The following is a 25,889-nucleotide window of genomic DNA, read 5'->3' as shown; positions in this document are numbered from 1 at the left end:
ATGGCAGGCCTTAACAATCCTGAAGGCAGAGTGCTTGGAATCATGTGAGATGGTGCTCTGGCATGAGCTGAGCCCGTTTGCAGCTTGCGGAACCAAGTCCTAATAGCTGTTCCATGATAACGCGTACCATATACTCTAAGTGCATTATAATCCTCGCGGTTATTTGCCAACTCTGGTATCGCTTTATCAAAACAAGGCGAGTAAGGTGTCATACGAATTGGAATACTAACCCCTCGCCAATTCTGGCGACGGGGTTAGCATTCCACCCTTCTAGAGGGACACGACGTGTGTAACTGTGAACCCCGGTTAAAGTTAACTCTAGCCTCAGCATCACAAAATGGATGCTGCCACCACAGACACAAGTCTGACCTCCTGCTGCTGGGAGTCCTTCCAGCGAGGAGAGCTTGGACAAAGGGTTTCCTGTCAGGGGCGGTGCTAGCACCATCCCAGACAGGGTTTTGTGTATCCTAGGTAGGCAGGGCTGAATAGGAAGGTGACTGCAAGTGGCACCCCGGTGCTCACTGTGCATATGCCGGCTTGAACCAGTTCCAGGGGCACACCAGCCCCTGAGCTGGGGAAAGTCCGGACAGGGGAGAGGGGTGTAACCACCCCCCTTCCTGGTCCCACCCATGGGCAGGACCTAGTCGCGTACCAGCCCCTTTCTTTAGAATAAAGGTAGGAGCGGGGACCCTTCCAGATTAGATCATCTTTGAATCCTGAAACTACTTTCTACGAAAGGAACTCAAGACTTCTTCTCAAGATTTCTCCATTGTGACTAAGGAGTAGTCACCCTGCATCAGAAGGCACCAACTAAGTAACCTGCGGTTTGCTGCACGTCCTTCCTCCGGAACCAGACCGACCAGCACGACGAGACCCGGCTTCCCTGGCACCTCTGACCTCTACCTGCATCATCAGCCACGCTGAGATTCGTGGGTGTGACGAGACCTCGAGGGACCGGCCATCTTCAGAACTGCACGACGCTTATCCAGCACGACCGCCGAGGGATCCTCGAGTGAGTGCTTTGGGGTTTGAGAAGCCCTAACCCTGAGCAGCTCCAGCACCGAAGTCCAGCCCCCCAGCATCCACGAGATCTGCGTGGGGCCCTTCTGCTCTTTGCTGCTCACCACATTGTCCTGCCACTTGCCTGCTGGCTTGCAGCCCTCCTGACGACGAAATATGACACTTCCATCGCTGGTCTGGTTGCTCCAGACTGGCCCTTGCTCCCCTCCAACAGAGGAGCATCACGGACCCTCCTGGTCCACTCCAGACGCCATCTTGAGTCCACCGCGTGGGCTTGCATTTGCCAAGAGTTGTTGCCCTAATCCTGGGTCCAGCATCGCCGACAGCAGATACCTCCGTGGGACAGCTCGCACCTCCATCCTGGTCGCCGACAACGCCTCCTGGTCCGAGAGACCGCAGAGTCCAGCGTCGCCCACTCACCTGGTCGAGGTGACTTCATCCGGTGCCATCCTGGTGCCCATCTGATCACTGGCTAGTGATTAAGAACTTAGTCCCCTCTGCTTTCAGGTCGTCTCCATCTTCGATCCAGGCTTGGATCACTCCGGACATCTTCACTGGTCGCCTGCCAGCAACTTTCACTTCAGGCTCCTGGTTCTTCAACGAGGATTCCCGACGTCACTTGAACCCTATGCAGCCGCAGCCCCTGGGCTAGGTAAACCGAGTACCACGGTGTTCCAGCGTAGGACCACTCTCTAAGTGTCTAGATCCACTTTTGTTTTTGACCTACCTAGTCGGGTTCGCCCGAGAACACTAACTTTGCATTTACTAGCCTCCATAGACTTTGTCCCGCATTACACGTGAGAGTTTCCACTCTGCAAACGGCGCCCCTAGGCCTCCTGCTTCTAATCTAAGGGTTCAGCATTGTTCTCTAAGTGTCTAGATCCACTTTTGTTTTTGACCTACCTAGTCGGGTTCGCCCGAGAACACTAACTTTGCATTTACTAGCCTCCATAGACTTTGTCCCGCATTACGCGTGAGAGTTTCCACTCTGCAAACGGCGCCCCTAGGCCTCCTGCTTCTAATCTAAGGGTTCAGCATTGTAGGCCTAGCGATTCTAAAGTCTCTGAGAATAGTTACTTACCTGCTGGTAATTCTCATTCCACTTCCATAGTATATGGTTTTTCGTGCCCCTCGGGCATTCGTGTAAATTGTGTGACTTTCAGTATTTCTTTAAGAGTTTTGTATTGTGCTTAGCGCCCTGTCCTCATAAAGAGTCCAGGGTTGTTGTGTTATAAATAAATATCCTTTATTTTCATAACAACTTGTGTGGTGTCCTTTCACTTGGTGTTCAAGGGGTATATGTGATGGTATAACAGCTGGCTTAACACGCCCTCTAGAGTTTAGCCTAAAGACTGCTCTTGTCCATGCTACTAGGATAGCTGGTCTATCGGTTGACTTACAACCAAATCACCATAAGGGTTGTTTGGACTGATACATAGTGATCACTAGAATAATATCAGGCCAACTTGTCACAACATGGTCCTTAGGCAAACAAAGAATACAGACTGCATGAGAGTCTGACCTCTCTTCTTTTTTCCACAAGAAGGGCAGGGGTCAAAAAGAGATGGCATTTTGGAGTGAAAAAAATGCCAAAAGGAGCACCGAAAGGAGCCCATGTTTGAAGGAGACTGAGGCGCTACCATGGATTTTGCTACGCCAGTGTCCTTTTTCAATTTCTCGAGCGCTTGATCTACTTTAGGGCCAAAAAGATGTTCTTTGTCAAGAGGTGCATTTAAAATAAATTGTTGAACTTCAGGCTTAAAACTGGAGAGCCTTAACCGAGCATTCCTTCGGAGTAGGACCCTAGGGCCAGACGTAGGTAGCCCTTTACCGGTCGGAAACGGCCGAAAATACCGAATTTCGGCCGTTTCCGACCAGTAAAGGGCTATGGAGATGTAGGGGCGAAAAAAACATACATTTTCGGTAATTTTACCGAATCGGTAAAATTACAGAATCGGTACATTTACCGATTCTGTACATTTTACCGATTCGGTAAATTTACCAATCTGTAAAAATACCGAAAATGTATTTTGTGATGTAGGTAGCACTTCTAACAGTGCTACAGGGCCTTTAGAATTCGGTATTTACTATGCAATACAATTGCATGGTAAATTACGAATTCTTGTGTACATGCACCTCTGTGCATGTACACCTGTGCCATGTGGCACACAGACATGCCCTAAGGGCATGTCTGTGTGCCACATGGCGCAAAAGCCAGTTACAGGGGTGCAACAGGGTGTCAAAGTGACACCCTGTCCCCCTTAGCAATTCGGTATTTTTACCGAATTGCTTCAATCCTATGGGCTTCAAGGCCCATAGGATTCAATAGCAAATACCAATTCGGGATTTACCGAATCGGTAAATACCGAATCTTACCGATTCGGTAAAAAATATCGAATTTTTACCTACATCTCATTTACAGATTCATAAATACCGAATCGGTAAAATTCGGTATTTATGAATCTGTAAATGAGATTTACCTACATCTGGCCCCTAGTGTTGTGCTCTCTAGCTACGGTGTCAGCAGCATCTAGAGCACACCTTATGGAAGAGTTGGAAATGAATTTGCCTTCCTAGACCAAGTCTTGGGCTTTAGCTTTATGCTCATCGGGGAGATATTGTAGAAATGACTCCATTTCATCCCAGTGCGGCCTATCATATCTGGCTACAGGCCCTGCGTGTTGGCAATACATCAATGACTGGCAGCTTGAGCAGCTATGCGTTTGCCAGAAGCGTCAGTGAGTTTTGATTCCTTATCTGGGGGAGGAGCGTCTCCAAGGTTTGGGAATTAGCTCGCTTGTGAGCATTAGATACTACCAAGGAGTCAAGTGGTAACTGGCCTTTAAGAAACACCAGATCTGTTGGAGAAGGTTTGAATTATTTGTCAACGCTAGGAGTCAGGATTCGTGCACGTACAAGGTCTTTAAAAATTTCATCTGCGTGCCTCATCATTGCTTTGAGCATATGGAGTGTTTCGCTCGACCTGTGTGCGGATCCTAGTGTTTCAAATAAAAAATCATTTTCAAGAATTCTTTGTGGAGTACCACCCCATGGTATTGTGCGGCCCTGGCAATAAGTTCTTGATAGGATAAATTGTCATCAGGTGGGGATAGCTTGGCAGGGTAAAGGTCTGGATCATTATCCAATGGAGGATCAATTGTATAATCCGTCCATGGATCCCTTGGTAAGCGTGTGTCTCCCTCAAAAGTTGAGATAACAGAGTCGTGAGGTGTGATGTGCAAAGGATCTAAAAGTGGAGGGGAGGGTGGAGGAGATGGTGGTAGTGGATGAAAAGGGCTGGTACCAACATTTGTCTTTGTCAAAGGGATTTGGTTAGGACTGTCGACATCAGGAAGCTTTTGCTTAGAAGGCGGTTTGGCGTGAATATGTCCTGTATCAGGATTAATGTACAGTTTATTTTGTTTGGGATCTGATTTAGACGGTACAATGTCTATTTTCGGGATCTGAAGGTGCATCTTTGGTTTTTAGCACTGACTGTTTCGAGGCCTAAATGGAATGGCCTTTCGGCACTGAAGGTTTCGGCTCCAAAGGCGGTTTCTTTTTCGGCGCGGAGGGTTTCGGCTCCGCACCAACTTTGTGCTTAGAACCGGAAGGTTTCTGATCCGAGGTGGATGTCAGCCGACTCGGTCCCAGTTTAAATACATGTTTTGGTGCAAGCCCAGAGGCGGAGCTTCAGAAACATCGTCTGGTGCAAACCTAGGCCAGAAGGTAGAGGTGGTGTCGAAGCCTTAGATTTTTTGGGAATGGGAGGTTGTGGAATGCCTGTTCTTCCTCATCTGCTGTAGGCTCAAGGTCATCTTGCTCGGAGTCTTCACCAAAGATATCCAGGGTGTCGTCAACAGGTAGGCGCTGCATCTCCAAATGTCGAGCCAGAAGATCGTGGAGACTTTTCTACGACTTAAACTATTTGCACACGTTGCAGTCTTCTACTCTGTGCTTTGGAGACCAGAACAAGTTACATGCCTGGTGTGAGTCGGTGCGGGGGTACTTGGTGTGACACAGATGACAGAATTTGAACGGAGTCCGTTCCATCGATGAAGAAGTGGACCAACGCAGTTAGGCCCGAAGGCTGCCCACTAAACTTTCCAATCGAAATTTGGAGATTTCGTTGACCGAATCAATACACAGAGATGTGGGAAATGCACAAGAAACAATACCGTCAAGGGTAGAGTGGATTGCGCACCGAGGGGAACCCAAAGAATGGTTTCGAACTGGGGCGCAGCAATATACTTTTGAACCCGATGGCGGAAAAAAACAATCTAACAATGGAGTTGATGTCCATGCGCACTATCACCGAAAGGAGGAATCACCTTACCTTGTAATTGAAAAGACTTCTTCAAAGAAAAACAACATGCAAACATCCGGACCCAACACTTGATGGCAGCAGTATGCAAAGCATGTGTATCTACAGCACACATGCCTCGAACATTAGGATACCCCTCTCACAAGAGAAGAAACTTGGACTGCTTTTCAGGAAAACCTATCAATTTAGGATGGGTGGATCATCATGTGTCTACATTTATGATACAGAATGGAGGCAAGCTCAAGGGGGTGAGTGTTGGAGGAGGCAAGACTGAGCTTTCAATAAACACAAAGCCTCTAAGTTTACGACACAGAATGGAGGCAAGCTCAAGAGAGCGAGTTCCGGAGGAGCCAAGACTGAGCTTTCAATAAACACAGAGTCTCTACATTCTAGACACAGAATGGAGGCAAGCTCAAATGGGTAAGTACAGGAGAAGGCAAGACTAAGCTTTCAACATTGGTCCTCTACATTTAAGAGACAGAACTTAGTTAAGTTCTAGAGTCTGAGTGTTGGAGAAGGTAAGACTGAGCGTTCAATATACACAAAGTCGCTACATTTACGACAGTATGGAGGAAAGCTCAAGAGGGTGAGTGTTGGAGAAGGCAAGATTGAGCTTTCAATATATACTTTCGAAATAGGAAAGCACTAGACTATTCAAGCGGGAGGCAAACTGAGCTTTCAATAAACACGAAGCCTCTACATTTATGGCACAGAATGGAAGCAAGCTCAAGAGGGTGAGTGCTGGAGGAGGCAAGGCTGAGCTTTCAACAAACATGAAGCTTCTACATTTTCTCATTTAAAAGTTCAGCAATTCAACTCCATGGCCTCAGAGCTGTATTATGAGTGTACATTTTGCAGATCTAATTATGTCTCAGTTTTACAGTAATTTATGTGTGGTGATTTCGTTTTGGAATGAGACCCCTTTTTTTAAAACTGTCCTGCTTTCATGGTGGCTTGTGCTAAAGAGAACCCTACCTTCTAATTCTTTCAAACCATGTTTTTTTTCTTTGGTGTGCGAGCACTCTGTGTTAAAGACACTGTAGTGAGACGAAGACCGTGGTTGGGTCCAATGCTTACTGGAATCCTAGAGGCGGATCCCGGCTTTAGCTTTAAACTCAGCCCTTTCCCCAAGAGGCAGCCACTGGCAGATATCTATGAATCTAAACTCTTATTCTGGCCAAACCCGGGAAGGAAGGGTATTTCAACTAAAGTGCGTTTTAATTGCCCGTGCCAACAAATCACTAGTGAACGTGCACTCTACAAATAGCTAGAACATAAGCAAGATATACTGTACTTCTGAGCTTTGATAATACACTGTTACTTGCTTGCACCTATATTACTACAAAGCGAGATTCTTTCATTGACTCACACGCTTACATCATAACCCGCTGTCAGGCTCCTGTCTGGAACAGGAAATGATGAAAAATCCAATATTGGAGCAATCAGACTTTTTTGCGTATATTGCATTGTTTTATCATGGACATTTCGATTTTAGCCAAGTTGAATATACATTCACAACCATACCGGACATGTGCCCTGTTTCTGGGTTCATGTTCCACACAGCTGAAACCCTGAGGTCTAACAGGGCTTTTCCAACAACCTCTTCGGAATCTGGACAACGGGGCACTGAAGAGAAGTTCTGGTGCCCGGGATCACGAGTGATGACTGGAGGACACAAACTAATTACAGCCGGGCAGCAAGGTTACCGTGCTATGATGGATGAGTAAAGCGTGCAGCCTCAGTGTAAGGTGGTGCTGTAAAGTACAGAGGGAGACATGGGCCCAGACTGCATGTCACACAAAGGGGAAGAGAGAACTGCATGACGTCAGAAAAGATGACCATGGGAGGTCTCTGCTACTAGAGAACGCATTGAAATGTGTCATGAGAGAGTCATTTGCACCAGGAGACATAGCACGGACAGACATCATGTGCCAGGATAAAAATCTGAAAGGTATATCAAGTAAGATACTAACAACCGAATAGACAGTGGAACCTTCTTAATGTCAGCACCTAACCTACAATTACTCTAAGGATAAATTCCCCTTATGTCATCATAGGGATACGTGTGCACACTGAGTGGCACCCACCATCACAGTGCTAGTTCCAGTAGGAACTCAACAAATTAAACATAAGCACACGTGCACCACAAAATACAAGCGATAAAGCAAGTTCAGATCCAAACAATAACACGAGCAAGGCTCCTCAATTTTGATTTCTTTATTGCGTTGCGTGGTAGGAAAACAGTACAGCCGACGCGTTTCGTCCCAGTATGGGACTTCTTCAGGGCGATTTAGGAGTAATTTGTTGTATTTCTGGTAGTTGCATGAACTAGGCAGCACGTGCAACAAAACACGACCTGGGGTCATCCATGCAACTATGTCAATGAAGGTCCGGTGTTCTCAAATACGGAATCACAAAGAATGATTAGCAGTAGATTACATCCTTCACAGGTAAACGTTTCGGAATAACTTCTCATGTGATATCGTAGAGCGAAGAATGAATGGGCGTTTAAAGAATAGACTGCCAGGTGGATCCAGTAAATTATATGACCGGACCCCCAAGGGTGCAAAGAGGTAGGGACCGTGTATGATGAATGGCTCTGATTCTAAAACATTTTGTCCTTGAGACACCTTATTTATAGAGGAGAATGACCCATCAGGCAGGAACACCAGGCCCGCAATTCATTAGTCACGGCCAAAAACGCAGTCACCACGGATGCCAAGGGTTCAGGAGTCCCTCCAGTAGCCACTGGATGAACTCATTCTTTTTGATTCCGTATTTGAGAATACCGGACCTTCATTGACATATTCGCATGGATGACCCCAGGTCGTGTTATGTTGCACGTGCTGCCTAGTTCATGCCACTACCAGAAACACAATGAATCACTCTTAAATCGCCCTGAAGAAGTCCCATAATGGGACGAAACCCGTCAGCTGTACTGTTTTTCTACCATGCAACTGAATAAAGAAATCAAAATTGAGGAGCCTTGCTCATGTTATTGTTTGGTTCTGAATTTGCTTTATCGTGTGTATTTTGTGGTGCACCTGTGCTTATGTTTAATATATCACGTAAGATGTTATGAAGGGGTGTCACAGGCCAGAGACGCATCATGCGCAGAGAAAAGTCAAGGTAAGGTCATGAGGGACATCAGAGAGGACATTGAGAAGTATCATTGACCTAAAAAGGTCATCAAGGTGCATCATGTACCAGGAGAGGCAGCAGGGAGTGATGGTAGGGCTCAGGAGAGAAGGCACCAAAAGATTAACAAAGTCCTTACTGGAGCAGCGCTTTGGTCTTGCGTGAAGGGTCATCTGGTCGAAAGTTTTTGTATTCCTCCACCTCCTTCTCAATAGACAGGAGCTGGCTCTGCAATTTGTTGCGCAGCCCAGGCAGGGTGTCCCGGATGTGGTTGGTCAGTTGCTGAAGAAGGAATATACAAACAAGAGGTTTGCGGACAGTTCAGTAACCATACATAATATAATAACATTCCAGATGTACTAAAAATTGCACATTCGGAGCTGTGAAACATTCCACTTACTCCACTCTCTGACAAAAACTGGAACACACCCAAATATCCCAAGATGCACCCTTGAACACATCAATGGGCCTGAGCCGGGTCACGCTCTGTCCATTCTGGGTTACAGGAGAGACCTGAAGCAGACATTACCAGCTGTAAACATAACACACACACAAATACCCAGAGCTGTACCCATGAACACACCCATGCACCTGAGCCGGGTCACGCTCTGTCTGTTCTGGGTTAGAGTAGAGGCCTGACGCGGACACTACCAGCTCTAGACTGTAACACACAAATACCCAGAGCTGCACCCATAAACACATCCATGCACCTGAGCAGGGTCACGCTCTGTCCGTTCTGGGTTACAGGAGAGGCCTGAAGCAGACACCACCAGCTCTAAACTGTAACACACACTCAAATACCCAGACCTGCACCCATAAACACATCCATGCACCTGGGCCGGGTCATGCTCTGTCCGTTCTGGGTTACAGGAGATGCCTGAAGCAGACACTACCAGCTCTAAAGTAGAAGTTACTTACCTTCGGGAAAGATGTATCTGGTAGAGACTATTCTAGCTGCAGATTCCTTACCGTAGAATTATCCCCAGGTGGATCCAAAATATTTTTGCCACAGCATCTCTGTGCACCGGGGGGCGGTACCACGTGACTCCGCCCTGACATTGTCTGCGGACGTGATGTCAGCAAGGTCACACAAGTCCCACCCCGTCGTGCGGACGTCAGTTTTCTTCGGAGAACTTTTCCGCGCCACAAAGTGGAGCCATCACCAACAAAACTGTGAGAGTATGGGAACAGTGCGAAAAAAATCAGTGAAACAGAAAGGGAAGAAGCAAATGGTGAGGAACAGCACCATTAGGGACACAGTGCCAGGCACTGTGTTACTGAAAGCCATGGAAGGGAAAGAGCAGAGCACCGCTCTGAGAAGCAACCCTGCAAAGCGAAGGCGATATCCTCCCTGGAGGCAGAAAAACATGTGAAAAATGTCATAGCAGACGACAGAAAGTCTGCAACCACAATCTATAACAGTGAAGGCCAACAAGTCCGGAACAGATGAGTAACAACAAATCACCCCAAGACAACACCATCAAGGAGTGTTGTATCCCCTGTAAAGAGCTAAGGGCTGAGGCACAGCCAAGAGACCCCAACCCAGAGGACAGCAGAGGAGTCAGAAATCCCAAGCAATGAAAAAGGAAGAAGATTATGAGCAGGCCCCACACTGAAATAACCAGGGTGTAGGGATGCAGAAGTACACATAAACCTATCGTCCAATTACCAGAAAGGAAGGGGTGGAACAAATAAACAGAACAAAGCATCCTGCGAGGGAGAAAGTGAAAGAGGGCACTCGCAGAAGAGAAAGCCACCCGGAGGGAGGTGGTGCAGAAGACCAAGCTGAAGGTGCTCGCAGAACGGGGAGGAAGGGCGGGCCGTGAAGGAATCTGCGGCTAGAATCGTCTCTACCAGATACATTGTTACCGAAAGTAAGTAACTTGTACATCTGATAGAGACTACTAGCCACAGATTCCTTAACATAGAATAGATACCCTAGCCATACCCAGAGGGGAGGAGGGTCTGCGAGAGAACCCCACCAGCTTGGAAGAACACAGGGCCCCAACGGGGATGGGTCATGGGGATAGGAAGGACAGCCCAGCCCCCACCAAGCAGAAGTAAGCAAGAACAAGGAGAAGGGAAGGCCAGGATACCAAAAGCCTACCTGAGGGGCAAAGGCCATCCGTCAGAAAACCCGGAGGGACAGAGGACACCAAGAGAGTACAAAGGATGAAAAGAACCACCCGGAAAATCCAAGGAGAAGAGGTGGAAACAGAGGCAGAGCCCACCTCAGGAGAACACACACAGCGAAGGGGACAGCTGAACGGGCATCAGGGGACAAGACAGAAACAGCCCCACAGCAGAGAAGAGCATCCGTGAGAAGGAAGACACAGTCGCACAAAGCTCCAGTAGAGCAAGGGACAGGAGCACAAGGGTACACACAGAGGCCCACGGAGGTGGACCATAAAGACCAGGCGTACGCAGCAGGCAGCAGGTAAATAGTATGAACTAGTGTGCCCAGAACAAGCCGAGCGCAAGACAAAGACTGAGGCAAGGGAACCCCAGAACAAGCCCCAGAGAAGGACCATCCCAGTGGCACAAATTCAGCCCATGAAGAGAGGTGGGACCGGCCAGAAGATAAAGAGAAATATGCAGTACAGACCTTAAGAAGTCAACCAGAACACAGGAGAACACCAGGAATATCCTAGCCCCCCTGGAACACAAGGCAGAGGACCAGGCAAAAACGTCGGATAATAAGGTGGAAACACAACATGAAGTCGGTCTAGCGATCCAGAGGCTGAAGAAGGAAGTCAAAACGCACAGAAGCAGATATCCCGCAGGAACAAAGGGCAAAATGTACGACTGGCAAGCCCTCTAGAAGAAGGATAGAAACACCCTCAGTTACTGAGCAGGACAGAACCTGGAGCAGCACAAGCTGCGCTAAGGCGGAAGTAAAAAAGACTGCACCAAGCGGTATACAGTGACGCCAGGAAACGCGAGGAACCCAAGAAGGTATCCACACCCGCCCAGCTTATGACAGAGCTATACAATAGCCTACAAGTACCCCACCTAGGGTATGACACGTCCCAAAACAAAACAGGGGAAGAAATGTGTTACTTACCTGTAACTGCAGTTATCCAGTATTGGTGTCTTTCATAGATTCACATGCCTGAATCATTCCCCGTCGTCGGAATGGGAGTCTCCGGTACATAAATAAAGTAATGTCCCATAGACCTATAGATAAATAGGCCTAAAGGCCTCACATTAGTAACCTAACCATGTCCTTTTGTAGGAAGGACCAAACGCTAGAAAAGAGCCAATCAGCTGTCACCTCCCTCTAGAACCCTCCTGGAAGGAGCCTCAGTCCCTTAGATTTTCGTACGCATAATGCTAAGTAGGCGTATTACTGAGAGAAGTAGGTGAGACCTTCCAGGGGAGGCGGGAGGGTTGCATGTGAATCTATGAAAGACACCAATACTGGATAACTGCAGTTACAGTTAAGTAACGCATTTCTTATCCAGTATTAGGGGTGTCTTTCATAGATTCACATGTCTGAATCAGAATAGCAAGCAATGAACAAAGCACATTTCAGATAGTATAGGATATACAAGTCATTAGATAACAACATATCAAACAACTAATCATGCATTTGCAAGCAGGAAATACCACCAAATTATACAACAGACCCCCCAGGATAGAGCGGCATGGATTAGCAAATTTAGCGGCACAAAAATGGAAATTTAGTGGCACAAATATGGAAATTTAGCTGCAATTTTGCGGCATTTTATGTGGCCATTTTTCCTGCAACAAACACAGACATCTTAGTTTTTTTTTACTTATTTAACAACATGAAGCTATGTATATTTGGTTTATTTACAATGTAGACACTTTGGGGCATATTACCAAGGTCCCTTATCGCCGCTTTAGCTGGACTTTTTCCCGCTACAGCGGCGATAATTTGATCGCCCTATTACCCAGCTGTCGCTAACACCAGTTAGCGACAGCTAATAGGCGACAGCAGGCATTTAGCTCGGTGCATGTAACAAATTGACTTCTTAGATCACACCTAGACGAGGCCTATTGGCTTTGCCAATGCTTGTTTATTTCAGTTATGGATACCCCTACACTCCTGAAACTCTGGTGCAATGTTATTTAGTTGAAAAAACAATTCTACTACTGGTAGTGCCCTATAAAGCCACTGACTATAATCGCCTTAATGTATTGCTGGATCTGCACCGCAATATCCTAGAATATGTGTCATTTTCCCCAGCATTTACGACAGGAGGTGGGTTGCTTTCCGAATGTTTAACTACTTGAGTTTACAACATTTCTCAGCTAGCAATTTATCCAGACTCAGCAATGTTACTCTCTCAGGAACCCCTCACATCACTGTGTTTATAATTGTGCGTCGCAAAGGACGCACCGTCTTCCACAGGGACCACCGAAAGTTTGTTAAAAGCAAAAATAAATGTTCAAAAGCAAGAAATAACTATAGGCTCTGGAGGTTAGGTTCCACAATCCGTGAAATTTTGTCACACCAATCTATTTCTCCTCGATTGTGTTTCTGTGCTGCTGATGACTGTGAAAAGAATCGTGGGCTATAAAATGGCGCCGATAGCTACCTTAACTTGAAAGCTCATCGACAGTACCTCAACCAGGCTTTACAGGTTTCGCATTTGCTGTCGAAAGAAATGCTATCTCGGCCTCTCAGGCGGGGCCTCATTCTGCGAAATGTGCAGCGCCCAGCACTTCTCAAGACATATTTAAGCTCTTTGCGTAATTAAATGCAGCGGCGGCGGCTCCCCAAAAGCAAGGATCAGGCCCTGGCAGGGCAGCAGCTGCAAGGGCAGCAAATATCCGACGCTAAGTAAAGATTCGCGGTTCCGGTGATTGAGGAGGACGAAAATTAAGGAAGGCACACGGTCTTTATAGATGAACACAGGAACCAATGAAAGACCAAAGCAACACTATTTTGTGTAGGTGCACACTGACATCACCATATTACCCTGAAACAGGCAATTCATAGATAATGGAGCAGTGTCAGCCAAAAGGACGAAACACACATACTGACTGCAAGACATCAACTACAACCACAGCTATTGATGACAATATACACCGCTATTGATGACAATTACAGACCCCCCAGGATATAGCGGCTTTTGTAAAAATGCCGCGATTTCTACAAAAGTGCCGATTTCGCGGGCACTTTTGTAAAAATCGCTGCATTTTTACAAAAGTGCCGATTTCGTGGCAAACCGCGAAATCGCGAAATCCTGGAGGGTCTGTACAATAGAGAAATGTGCACATATAGAAAGATGGAGGGATGAAAAGAGGCTCACCTCTACTGAAACAGATGAAGAAGTACTGCTTGTCCCATCGCAGCATCTTTTATAAGTTCTGTGTCCAGGCAGTAATGCCTAGTGAAGGTATGTGGCGACTTCCATGTTGCCGCTCTACAAATGTCTATGACTGCCACTCCTGCAAAAAGGGCCATGGATGTAGATATCGCCCTGGGAGAGTGGGCTCGCACTTTAGATTGTAGGGGCTGCCCCGCTTGTTCATGACAAAATGAAATAGCTGCCGAAATCCAACAGGAAATACTTTGTTTGGTGAGTGGAAGGCCCTTCCTGGGCCTACTGTAAGCCACGAATAGCTGGTTTGACTTTCTGAAGGCTTTTGTCTTTTCGATATAGAATTTCAGGCAACGTTTAAGATCTGGAGAGTGTAACAATCTTTCCGCTGCAGTACTGGGATTCGGGAAGAAAGAGCGCAAGACCACAGGTTCGTTGAGATGGAAGTCCAACAGGACATTTGGAATACATTTTGGATTTGTCCGTAAAATGACTATGTCCTGCTTGAATTGCAGAAAGGGATCCTGTATCGAGAAGGCTTGGAGCTCACTCACTCGCCTTGCGGAGGTGAGTGCAAGCAGGAGGGCTGTCTTCCAAGAGGTATTTCAGGTCAGCCCTGTGTACCGGTTCAAAGGGATGCTTCATGAGCTGATTAAGGACTGTGTTAAGGTGCCAGGTAGGTGGCAAAATCTTCACAGGGGGAAAAGACCTGTTGAGTCCTTTCAAAAATTGTTTGATCAATCTGTGAGACCAAAGAGAAGGACCCATAGGAGATCTTCTGTAACGGAATATCGCAGCAAAGTGGACCCTGACGGAAGCATGAGTGAGGCCTGAGGTTGCCAGATGGAGAAGATAAGGCAATACTTGTTCCGGAGAGGAAGAGAAAGAATGTATCCCTTGAGCCTTACACCAGATGCAAAACCTCTTCCATTTCAAAGAGTAGGTTTTTTTGGTACTATCCGCTCATGCTCTAGCCAGAATGGCTCTACAGTCTGGCGGAATATTCAAATTCTGAAGTTCTCTGAACTCAGGAGCCAAGCAGCTAATTTGAGTAAAGCTAGATTCGGATGCTGGACTTGCTGGTTGCCCATCGTGAGTCGAGACGGAAACTGTTTCAAGCGTATTGGCGGCTCCAGAGACAGGCAGTGGAGTTCCGTGAACCAATGTTGGGGTGGCCAAGTTGGGGCTATCAAAATGAGTGTACAAGGGCTCCGCCTTCAATTTCCTGAGGACTCTGGGAATCATTGGAAATGGTGGAAAGGCGTACGCAAAGACGTTGCACCATGCGATCGAAAATGCATTTCCTAGAGACCCTTTCTGGGGATGCCAACTTCCGTAGTGTGGGCATCTGGCGTTGGATCTTGTGGCGAACAGGTCGCTCCGAGGAGTGCTCCATCGTGAGAAGACTTGGTTGAGGATCTCTTGATCCAGTTCTCACTCGTGAGACGTTGTCCTCTGCTTAATGAGTCTGCGAGTACATTGTCCATGCCTGGGACGTATTCCGCCCGAAGAGATATATTGTGTCCGATTAACTAGTTCCAGATTCTCTGCGACTCGTGAGATAGTGTCAGAGTGCGAGTCCCTCCTTGTTTGTTGAGGTAGTGCATCGTTGTAGTGTTGTCTGTATGGACGAGCACCAGGGAATTTTTGATTCTTGGAAGAAAGGCCTGAAGGGCAAGGAAGACTGCCCACAGTTCGAGGAGATTGATAATGGAGCCCTTTTTCGAAGGGGGACCACTTTCCGCTTATCTGTAGCTCCTGGAAAAAAGCTCACCAACCTTCCAAGGATGCGTTTGTTGTGATGATATGCGGTGCAGCCGGAAGCAGGAATGGTAAGCCTTGAGAAAGATTCTGAAAAGACATCCAACATTGCAGGGCCTTGACCATCTGAGGAGTCACTTTTATGAGATCGTCAAATGAACCTGTGCATTGGACCCATTGTTTTGAGAGTGCCTCCCGGAGGGGGCGCATCCGCAGACAGCAGTGAGGTACTAATACATGATGACATCATCCCCAGAAGGGATTTAAAAAGGCAGACTGTTAAGGTCCTCTTTGAAGCCACGAGAATAGCCAGTGCCAAAAGATTGTCCTTCCTCTCTTGAGATGGGAAGGCTTTCCTCACTTGTGTGTCGAGGGTTGCACCTAGGAAGTTGATGCGCTGAGAAGGTAGAAGGACTGATTTCTCCCGAATGAGCGAGAGTCCTAAACAATTGAAAAGTTGCAGACAGGCGTTGGAAGACCTGGAAGCGTCTTCTAAGGATGGAGCCTTGATCAGCCAGTCGTCCAGGTATGGAAAGGCTTGATGGTGGTGCTGTCTGAGATATGCAGCTACTGGGGAGAGACACTTTGTAAAAATGAGAGGTGCAGACTTGAGCCCGAACAGCAGGACGCGAAATTGAAAGTGTCTGCCTGCCACTGCAAATCTTAAATATTTTTTGTGATTTCTGTGAATCGGGATATGGAAGTAAGCGGCCTGAAGGTCCAGGGACGCCATGTAATCTCCCCCCTCCAGGAGTTGCAAGACCTCCTGGATTGTTACCATGCGAAACGACTTCTTCAGGAATTTGTTGAGGGCTCTGAGGTCTGAGGGGGGCTCAAGAGTAGCTTGGGGTACCGACGGACAGAGCAGGGCCTCATCACCTGAGCGGTTGCCATGAGAGGTGAGATTTACTCCCAAGAAACATTGGATGGATTGTAAATAGCCCTAGTCCTGAAGAGGCCAGAATTGATTGGCTGAAACGCGTCGACCATAAAGAGACGGCAGATACATATAAATAATTTTGATTAATTTGAATAGTGTGATGAGGGATCTTTAAAACATTGGGTTCAAATCAGTTCCACCTAATTGTTTTCCTCATATGAGTCTGCGTGATCTCAATAGGCATGTCTGTTTTAGGTTTTGGTGAGACATCCTAACTCAAAACGAAGGGCTTCTATTCTGTTGTATATATGTAAAAATTATTTGTATATACAAATGTGTTTGAAATCAGAAATGAGAGACATATAAACTTTCTTATTTGATAAAAAGAAAAAAGAAAAATCATTTGGTAATAACCTCTAACGTGTCTGTGGGTCATGATGAGATAGGAGACTATATAAAAGAGATAAATATACTTAGTGTGGTCACAGTGATACAAACACTAATATAGGGAGTATTTTATTTTTATTCCTTATCATTTCAAATTATTATACATACCGTATAACCAAGGTACCATTTTCGTATTTGGGTCATCTATATGCAGCCTTTTCTTTCCACAGGAACCACAGAACCTAATAAGACCCTTTTTAGGTGTGTCAGCCATGATGATATCAGCAATCACAGCTGGAACAGAATAAAATACCAAAGAACACTGGAAACCAGTTGTGAAGAAAAAACTGAGCAGAGCTCAGAGGAGACTCCCTTAGCACAACGTGCGGTAGAAAATCTGAGGGACTGAGGCTCCTTTCAGGAGGGTTCTAGAGGGAGGTGACAGCCGATTGTCTCTTTTCGAGAGTTTGGTCCTTTCTACAAAAGGACATGGTTAGGTTACTAATATGAGGCCTTTAGGCCTATTTATCTATACGTCTATGGGACATTACTTTATTTATGTACCGGGGACTCCCATTCCGACGACGGGGAATGATTCAGGCATGTGAATCTATGAAAGACACCCCTATTACTGGATAACACCTCTTAGGGAAACCCGCAACAGAGGTCAAGAACATAAAAGACCGTTGGGTATCACCCCAGGCGGCTTACTAATCAGCCCAAAAAAAATACACAGATGGTCCAACCTGAGGACCTATACGGCTTTACTAACAGCCAAAAAACACACACAAACCCAAACCTAAAGGGCTGAACCAGCAGCCAACAGTACAGAGGGCCAACTGAAGGACCTGAAGGCATTTCAAGCCACACACAGCACACAGATGGGCCAACCGAAACACTAGGCCCAAAGATAAAGGTGTGACAAAAGCCTCCCATAAAACACCTGAGGACCAACAAGCCAAAGCTTATGGAGGGGGAGGAGGACGGAGCCTTGCAAGGAGTCGTTGAATAGCGGAGTCCACGTGGGTGTTAAACAAAAGAATCCCATCAAAAGGCAGGTCAACAAGACGCTCCCGAAAATTCTCCAGAAAGACGCTGTCCAGCAACCAAGAATGGCGGCGGAGGGCTACAGAACTCGCAATAGTGCGGGCGAGAGAATCAGAGACATCCAAGGCCGAACGGAATATAAATGCAGCTAACTCCCTACCATCCAGCACTTGGTTTCACAGATCAGCACGGACACCTTCATGGGAGGTGCGAGACAGAAGGGCCTCCGCAGAATTCCATAGGTCGGAGGTAGCCCTGGCCAACACACAAAGTATGTTGAGCGGGCGCAGAGCAGCACTAGTGGAAGTGAAAATGTTACGCCTCCAGGAGTCCAACCACCGGGCCTCCCGTGACGGAGGGAGCAACACTGAAGGCAAGGAAGGAAAAGCAATTTGCAGGACAGGGCTCTGGGAAGATGGGTGGGAAAAAAGGCAGACTGGATCGGGCGGGGCAGGACAGTGGAGGTGGAGGAGCGGCTGAGGCACCAGATTCCCCGTAGTAGGGCGCCCCCAGAAGAGAGTTGTGGAGTGAAGCTTCAAATGGAAGAAGCGGCTTCCGTCCACTGGAGCCCTGGTGGAGAACTTCCAACAAGTGGTCCGTTTGGAGTGGAGCGACCGGGTTGCCCATTTGCAAAATGCCGGTGGACGTAGAAATGGCCAAGACAAAGGCTACACTCTCCTCTGTAGGGCGTTGTGGGGGAGAGAGCAACTCTTCCGTGGGCAAAGGCTGCAAACTAAGCCGCCCGTCCGCGTGCCCTGCTGGAGGAAGAAACGCCCAGCTCCTGTAGGATGGAAGACCCGTGGACGAGTGGGGGTCCTGAGAGGTCTTCCGAGAAGGCGGAGTAGCCTGCGGGGCAATCAACTGCAAGGTGCGGAAGAGCGGGTCCAGGGGCTGTGGCGCAGAGACTGCGTAGAACCCGCCCTAGAAGCCGCTGGGGAAAAGGCAACTATGCGGCGTCCAGTCTCCAGTAAAGAGGAGACAAAGAGATGACAATCCTCCAGAGAGGAAGGGACATCCGGAGAAGAGTCGACGATCCAACGTCGGGGAGTCCGCCATGGGCACCGGTGTGTCCTAGTCGCCCTTCACCACCACATGCCTCATAGGAGAAAGGGGCGGGTTGGAGCCGAAGCAGCCAATGAATGGTGCCGAAAACACGCCGGCTCGACCCCCGACGAGGTGGCTGCCTGCGCAGAGGACCGAGAGGGACTCGGGGAGGCGCCCCCGGTCCTGGACTCCACCCGTGGCTCCGCCAGGGCGGGGGAAGAAAGACGTCGGCTCCGAAAGGCATCGGCCCGGCCTCCGGTAAGACAGACGCCAGCCCAGAGGACTGAAGGGGACTCTGGAATGAGCCGTGAGTCCCGGCAACCTCCTATGACACCACAGGGAACCCCGTGGGGTTTTGCGGTGAGGCAGGGACGCCGTGGGTCAAAGAGGGGAACCTCCACAACACCACACCTCCAAAACCTGAAGCCGAAGTCATCGGCGCCAGGGGAGAATCTGCCGGCGAGTCCGTGGAAGGCCCAGCCCATGGCTAGGGATCCGCGGACATCTCAGGAAGAGGAGGGGGGGCCAAAGAAGCCTGCAGAGCCATAGCGTAGGCCTTCATTTGGGCCCTTGTCGCCCCAAGGCCAGGAAACGGCAGATAGGGGGGCGACGGACGAGGGGCTCCAGGACTTACCGGCCGGCGAGCGATGCCCGTGAGGCCTCAGTGAAGGATGATGTCGCAGCCGGAATCAGTGGCTTCCGGACCCTTCAGAGGTAGGGTACGGATGTTGTGACGAGACCGATCTGGACAAGTAGGCCGAAAGCAATTTCATCCGGTGCTCCTGCTGGGACTTCGGCTTGACAAGCATCGCAGTCCGTAGAATAATGGTGCTCGCCCAAACACCACATACAAATAGGGTGAGGGTCCATCGCCGACATCTGACGCGTACAAGAAGCATACGTTTTGAAACCCGAAGGCATTGCACACTGTTCCCAACGCAAAGGCGTTAAAATAGGCTGCAAACAGGTCGAGGGAACTCACTCCAGATCCGCGTTGCACGCGGAAAAGAAGGAAACTGACGGCATCGCACCGGGGTGGGACTTATGTGACCTCGCTGATGTCACGTCCGAGGACAATGTCAGGGCAGAGTCACTTGGTGCCGCCCCCGGCGCGCAGAGGTGCTGTGGCAAAAACAATTCTGAATCCAGTCTCACACCTGGGGATAATTCTTTGTTAAGGAATCTGCGGCTAGTAGTCTCTATCAGATCTGTAACACACACAAATACCCCTAGCTGCACCCATAAACACATCCATGCACCTGAGCCGGGTCACACTCTGTCCGTTCTGGGTTACACTACAGGCCTGAAGCAGGCACCCGCAGCTCTAGACTGTAACAAACACAAATACCCGTAGCTGCACCCATAAACACATCCATGCACCTGAGCCAGGTTACGCTCTGGGTTAGAGTAGAGGCCTGAAGCAGACACCGCCAGCTCTAGACTAACACACACAAATACCCAGAGCTGCACTCAAACACATCCATGCACCTGAGCCGGGTCACGCTCTGTCCGTTCTGGGTTACACTAAAGGCCTGAAGCAGACACCACCAGCTCTAGACTGTAACACACACAAATAAATAGAGCTGCACCCATAAACACAACCATGCACCTGAGCAGGGTCACGCTCTGTCCGTTCTGGGTTAGAGTAGAGGTCTGAAGCAGACACCACCAGCTCTAAACTGTAACACACAGAAATACCCAGAGCTGCACCCATAACCACATCCATGCACCTGTGCCGGGTAACGCTCTGTCCGTTCTGGGTACACTACAGGCCTGAAGCAGATACCACCAGCTCTAGACTGTAACACACAGAAATACCCTCAGCTGCACCCATAAACACATCCATTCACCTGAGCCGTGTCACGCTCTGTCCGTTCTGGGTACACTACAGGCCTGAAGCAGACACCACCAGCTTTAAACTGTAACACACACAAATACCCAGAGCTGCACCCATAAACACAACCATGCGCCTGAGCCGGGTCACGCTCTGTCCGTTCTGGGTTAGAGTAGAGGTCTGAAGCAGACACCACCAGCTCTAAACTGTAACACACAGAAATACCCAGAGCTGCACCCATAAACACATCCATGCACCTGAGACGGGTCACGCTCTGTCCATTCTGGGTTACAGGAGAGGCCAGCAGGGTTGAGCTGTGGCTTGCAAGATTTGATATAGCCTGCAGACCTTCTGCAGACACCCTGGAATATTGTAACCTCAGTCTAAGCACCCTGGAGTCACAGAGGATGATAATTAGTACTTTGTAATTTCCAGGGTCTTGTTCGGGTCCGCTGTACTCCAGTTAAGCTCCAAAGGGTTATGTCATGAGCTCCTCTTTATACACTAAACAAAGTTTGTAATTTCGAGACTTTGCCTCACGGGAATCCTCTCACACTTTGAGGAAACACAATCATCTTTTCTTTAGAATATGTATTCCGCTGCACCTCTGGCTCGCCAGCATTGATGCCTTTCAAATATTAAACACACTTTTGGGAATATCCCTTGTTTGGCTGAAAATGGGTAGATGGTATATGGTTGAAACTCCACCACTGACACCAATTTTACATTTCTCCAGGAACCAGCACTATATCTGGCTTGAAAGAATCTGAAAAGGTTGCCAGATGTGCTTGGTTTCCCACAGAGGCTGGTCAAGCTATGAAAGATATGATGTTTAACTCTGCACTCATCCAAAGTGTACGGACACCCAAAGGATTTGTCCAATACTAGAGGGCTGCCGGGTCTTTGGATCGGAAGGCCCAGCCACGGTAAGGTGGATCTTCTCATACATACTGTTTCTGTCCAAAACCATCAAGCGAGTCAATGGCAGTATGGAGCAAGAGGATTAATCAATGACCCCTGCATGCTCTAAGAAAGCTCACAATGCATCAGGCCCACTCCCAATCTGGGTGTCTGTTTCTAAGAAGCAAATGTAATGTCAATAGGGTCACCAGAAAATATAATGGAAGACCACATGGTATTACTTTCCTGGCTAACATGTTCTCTCTCTATGGCAGCGGATGCACTGGCATCAGGACATTGCCTGCCGCTGCAGCAGGGAACACTAAATACAGCGTGTGGCCTGCTGCTGGGCAGACCACCCTGGTAAGATCTGGATGACACCCCATCCCCACCAAAAACCTCAAGCATTGGCAGGCTACTTTACTGATGCACGAGTCCCAGCGGGGAAGTGAAAGGGAGTATGGGGTTTAAGATGGGTCAGTTTTCCCTACTAAGGCAGCATGGTGTGCAGACTTCAACCTTGGTCTATTAAACCCATTTGGACCTCATGGTCTTAACTCCAGGCGCTGTGTGGGTCTGTAAAACTAACAAGAGGGCCATTTATCTAATCTAGCTTAGGGAAGCATTGGCTCGAAGCCGCATGGTTGAGTCAATGACCACATTTGGACTTTACAGTCTTTGGGCTCCTGGTTTCTCTGCGAGTCTGTTTATCCAACTGGGGTCCAAGATTTGTTGGTGATTAGCCCATGGCAGGGGCCCGTAACTCCATCCAATTTTCGTGTGGACTCCAGTCTGGGACCCTCTAATTTGGGATGTGAGATGTGTGGGATATAGGATAGTGGGTGGCATCATGTAACCTCTGTATCATAAGCACCTCATCCTTCCTTGGTTGATTCATTAAACCCATTTAAGATCCCAGATGCAAGAGCTTTAGTCTCCTGGGTTCTTTCTTTTCCCCATGTCTCCTCTGAGGTAAGCTGGCCCTGGCCCAAGATCTTGAAGAAGGAAGGCATACATTACCTGATTAAGCACTTTTTGGAGGTAAGGAGTCCCCATACGATCTGCCATGTGCCTGTAGGATGGATGCGAGAGGAAGAATTTCCTCTCAGCTGCTAGAGCAGCTTGGATGTCTTTCTTTCCATCAATATCTTTCTGACTTCTGTTTACCACCCCAATGTAGCCTAAAAAAGAAGGGAAAATGGGATAAAAACCTTGGGCCATGGAGTGCGTGGAAGATGAAAAAAGCAGCACTGGTAAACCAAAATTGGGAAAAAGTGAAACAAAGAGATAAAGAATGCAAGCAAGAAAGCACAGGGAGCAGCAAAGATGAAAAGGAAATGAAAAACTGCAAAAGAGAAATACAAAATATGGGGAGATAGAAAGAGATGAACGAAGAAGGAAAGATGCTAAGAAAGAGAGTACATGAAACCGAGAAAGATAAAGAAAGTGACACTTGAGGTAGTGCAGCAAGGAAGAGAGAATAAGAGGGTTAAAGAGAAGAAAGATCAAGGTACTGACTGAGACTAGTGTACCACATGGTATGTTTCATTTTTTTATTGACCTTTCACTACAAATAAAATAATTGTAGCAGAAAGTTGTTTCTCATAATGCATAGCTGCATCTGAGAGTTTTGAACCACCCGTGGGATGTGAGAGTAGAGAAGCAAAGACACAGGCACTTGCATTCCGAAGACATTCACAGCAATGTGTCAAAGATTATCTGAGACTTAAGGAAGTCTAGAACTGCCCAAGATCGGAGGGAGCAGATGACCATAGCAAAGTGCACCGACCCTTCTGGGGTCCTACACCGCTCACAGGGAACAGCAGAGAGGCTGGTACTGTTAGGACCCTACAGCTTCAGAAGGGGTCACCATGTGGAGATCCAGACTTATCGCTAGTACAATGCCACACAGGCGGACACTCGGTGTGAACTCGTGGTGGTCCCAAGACCATCACCACAAACGTATGGTCTCTACAGTCACACAAACGCCAATCCCATGAGGATTCTTACACTGACAGGAATGGCACACCAACCCACCATCAATCACATCTACTTTATTCCTACACACAGCCACCTGCAAGCATGTATTCTCGAACACTGTACAGTAATATTTGCATAATGTCTAATACTACTTTTTTGCATGTGTTTTCTGTTCCTGTATTGCCTGCTTTTCTGATTCAAAGATTTGAATCTAAGAAAGAACGCGTGCTGGAGAAGAAACAAGATACCTACAGTTCGAGGCGTTGGTATATATATATATATATATATATATATATATATATATATATATATATACACACACACACAGACATATATATATTAATGTAGTTCTTTATTTTAAATGCAATTATATGTCAATATTTACAATACTTGCTCTATTGTAGAATAATACTACTTTTAATTTAAATGTAATATTTTAAACTACCATTCCCTTAGCGCTAACAGCCCTTGTTGCCTATATACACTATTCCATACACTACCCATCCCCAAACCCTAAAAAACAACATTGGCCCTAAACTTAAAACAATTAAAACCATACACCGTTAGTTTATTGCAATTTTTTTTTCAAATGCATTGTTATTGACTTAAATGTAATGACTTAATTATTTTTACCTAAAGGATGATATTGGAACGGGTTATTTGAGTAATTCGATGTCAGAATTTGTGTATTCAGAGTTTAGCATTTGCCTCCTTGAAATGCACAGACCCCTCGACATACATGCTTCTTTGTGAGCCACTTTGGATATAGATTATATATATATATATATATATATATATATATATATATATATATATATATATATATATATATATATATATATATATATAAAAACTATTAATCCAAAGAACAAAATGCAGCCGTTCCAAGAAGCGAAAGCAGGATGCAACATGTGATGAAGGCCACCTGGCCGAAACACGTCATGGTTGTTTGCTTTCAATAAACATTGTGTTGCATCCCTCTTTCGCATAGTGGAAGAGGATAATTTTGTTCTTTGGATTATAATTATTCTACACCAAGTGTTGGTCTGTCGGTTGCCTAACTCTTGCCAAGTGGACAGGGGCTTTCAAAAGAGCCTGGTAGGACTGGATATATATATATATATATAAATATATTCGATATATGGATAGCGATATATAGACAGAGATATGTTTGCCAAGCTTGTTTTTCACAGAAAAAACTTGTTCACTGTCAAGTATTTCATGGACTACTTTTCCTGTAATTCACAGAGTCCATAATTAATTCACAGGAAACTTAGCTTCCCTAAACAGAGTTAAATGGATTATTAACACAGCATTTCTTCTTTCTTTCCATGCTGGCAAAAAATGCTTTCACAATGGCAGTGCTGCTCTTAGAGCATCTGATAAGCTCTCCATTACAAGTCCATGTTTGATACAAGCATTTACCAATGAACCCTCCCTAGTGTGTGAATTAAACTGTACATGGAGAACCAGTCAGCAGAAAGTGAAACACACTGTTTCAAATTGCATATATCTATATCTATATATATATATATATATATATACACATATATATATATATTTATATATATATAATTACTGACAGATGCGTTTCGGCAACAACGCCTTACCATACCGGAAGATATATGCTGCTTTCCACCTAAACTGGAGAACTACCCAGAGTTCTCTCCTTCTTTTTTGCAAGATATATATATATATATTTTTTTTTTTTCGTTCCGGTATGGCTAAATTCTGTTGTTTGATTGATGATTGACATTGAAAAAGGCTTTGTTGCCGAAACTCGTCTGTCAGTCTTCGAGCGGCTTGCAGAATAAAGCCTTTATTCTTATTTTCCCTATCGAGTGCATCCAAGTTTGTCCACAGGAGGGTGGATTCACCATCGCGCTTGAGTGCACCCGGGATGTGAAGTGCAGCGTCATTGAACTTTGTTGAATGCCATTGGATATTGTCGCCGGCCCAGTGTTACGGATATTGTGAACACACTGCGAGTGTGTGGAGTACGGACAGCATTGGTTGGCACTTCAGCAGCGGGGAGCTAGAGTTCGAGGACACCGGTGAGTGCCCCCGTCGTCACAGACCTGCTGTGATTAATCTAAGACAGTCCGAAGGTTTACCAGCAATGACTTCAAAGGCAAGCGCTCAAACTTAGGAAGGAACGGTTTAATGATACAGAACGTGAAGAGGCCGCTGCAGATATACTCCACAAAACAGACAAAAGTAGAAAAAATGAAGCGCAAGGAGGTGCTACATCCAAGTCCGCACAGATTAACCTCAAGATCA

At 47.0% G+C, this 25,889-nt stretch overlaps 1 protein-coding gene across 12 annotated transcripts in view; it reads right to left on the bottom strand.

The window, feature by feature from the left end:
• The window catches only part of DNM1 (dynamin 1), a 730,607-nt gene that overhangs the window by 427,922 nt on the left and 276,796 nt on the right, over positions 1-25,889 (bottom strand). For all 12 annotated transcript variants that reach the window (XM_086924906.1, XM_086924901.1, XM_086924903.1 and 9 more), the window contains exons 6-7: positions 22,650-22,810; positions 8,622-8,764 (exon numbers count right to left, since the gene is read on the bottom strand). In XM_086924906.1, the coding sequence (XP_086781032.1) occupies positions 8,622-8,764; positions 22,650-22,810 (304 nt within the window). The remainder of the gene's footprint in view (positions 1-8,621; positions 8,765-22,649; positions 22,811-25,889) is intronic.

This window comes from Lissotriton vulgaris, chromosome 5 (assembly GCF_964263255.1).
Source record: "Lissotriton vulgaris chromosome 5, aLisVul1.2, whole genome shotgun sequence".
Lineage (NCBI taxonomy): Eukaryota > Metazoa > Chordata > Amphibia > Caudata > Salamandridae > Lissotriton > Lissotriton vulgaris.
This window is presented reverse-complemented; position numbering and strand designations above follow the sequence as displayed.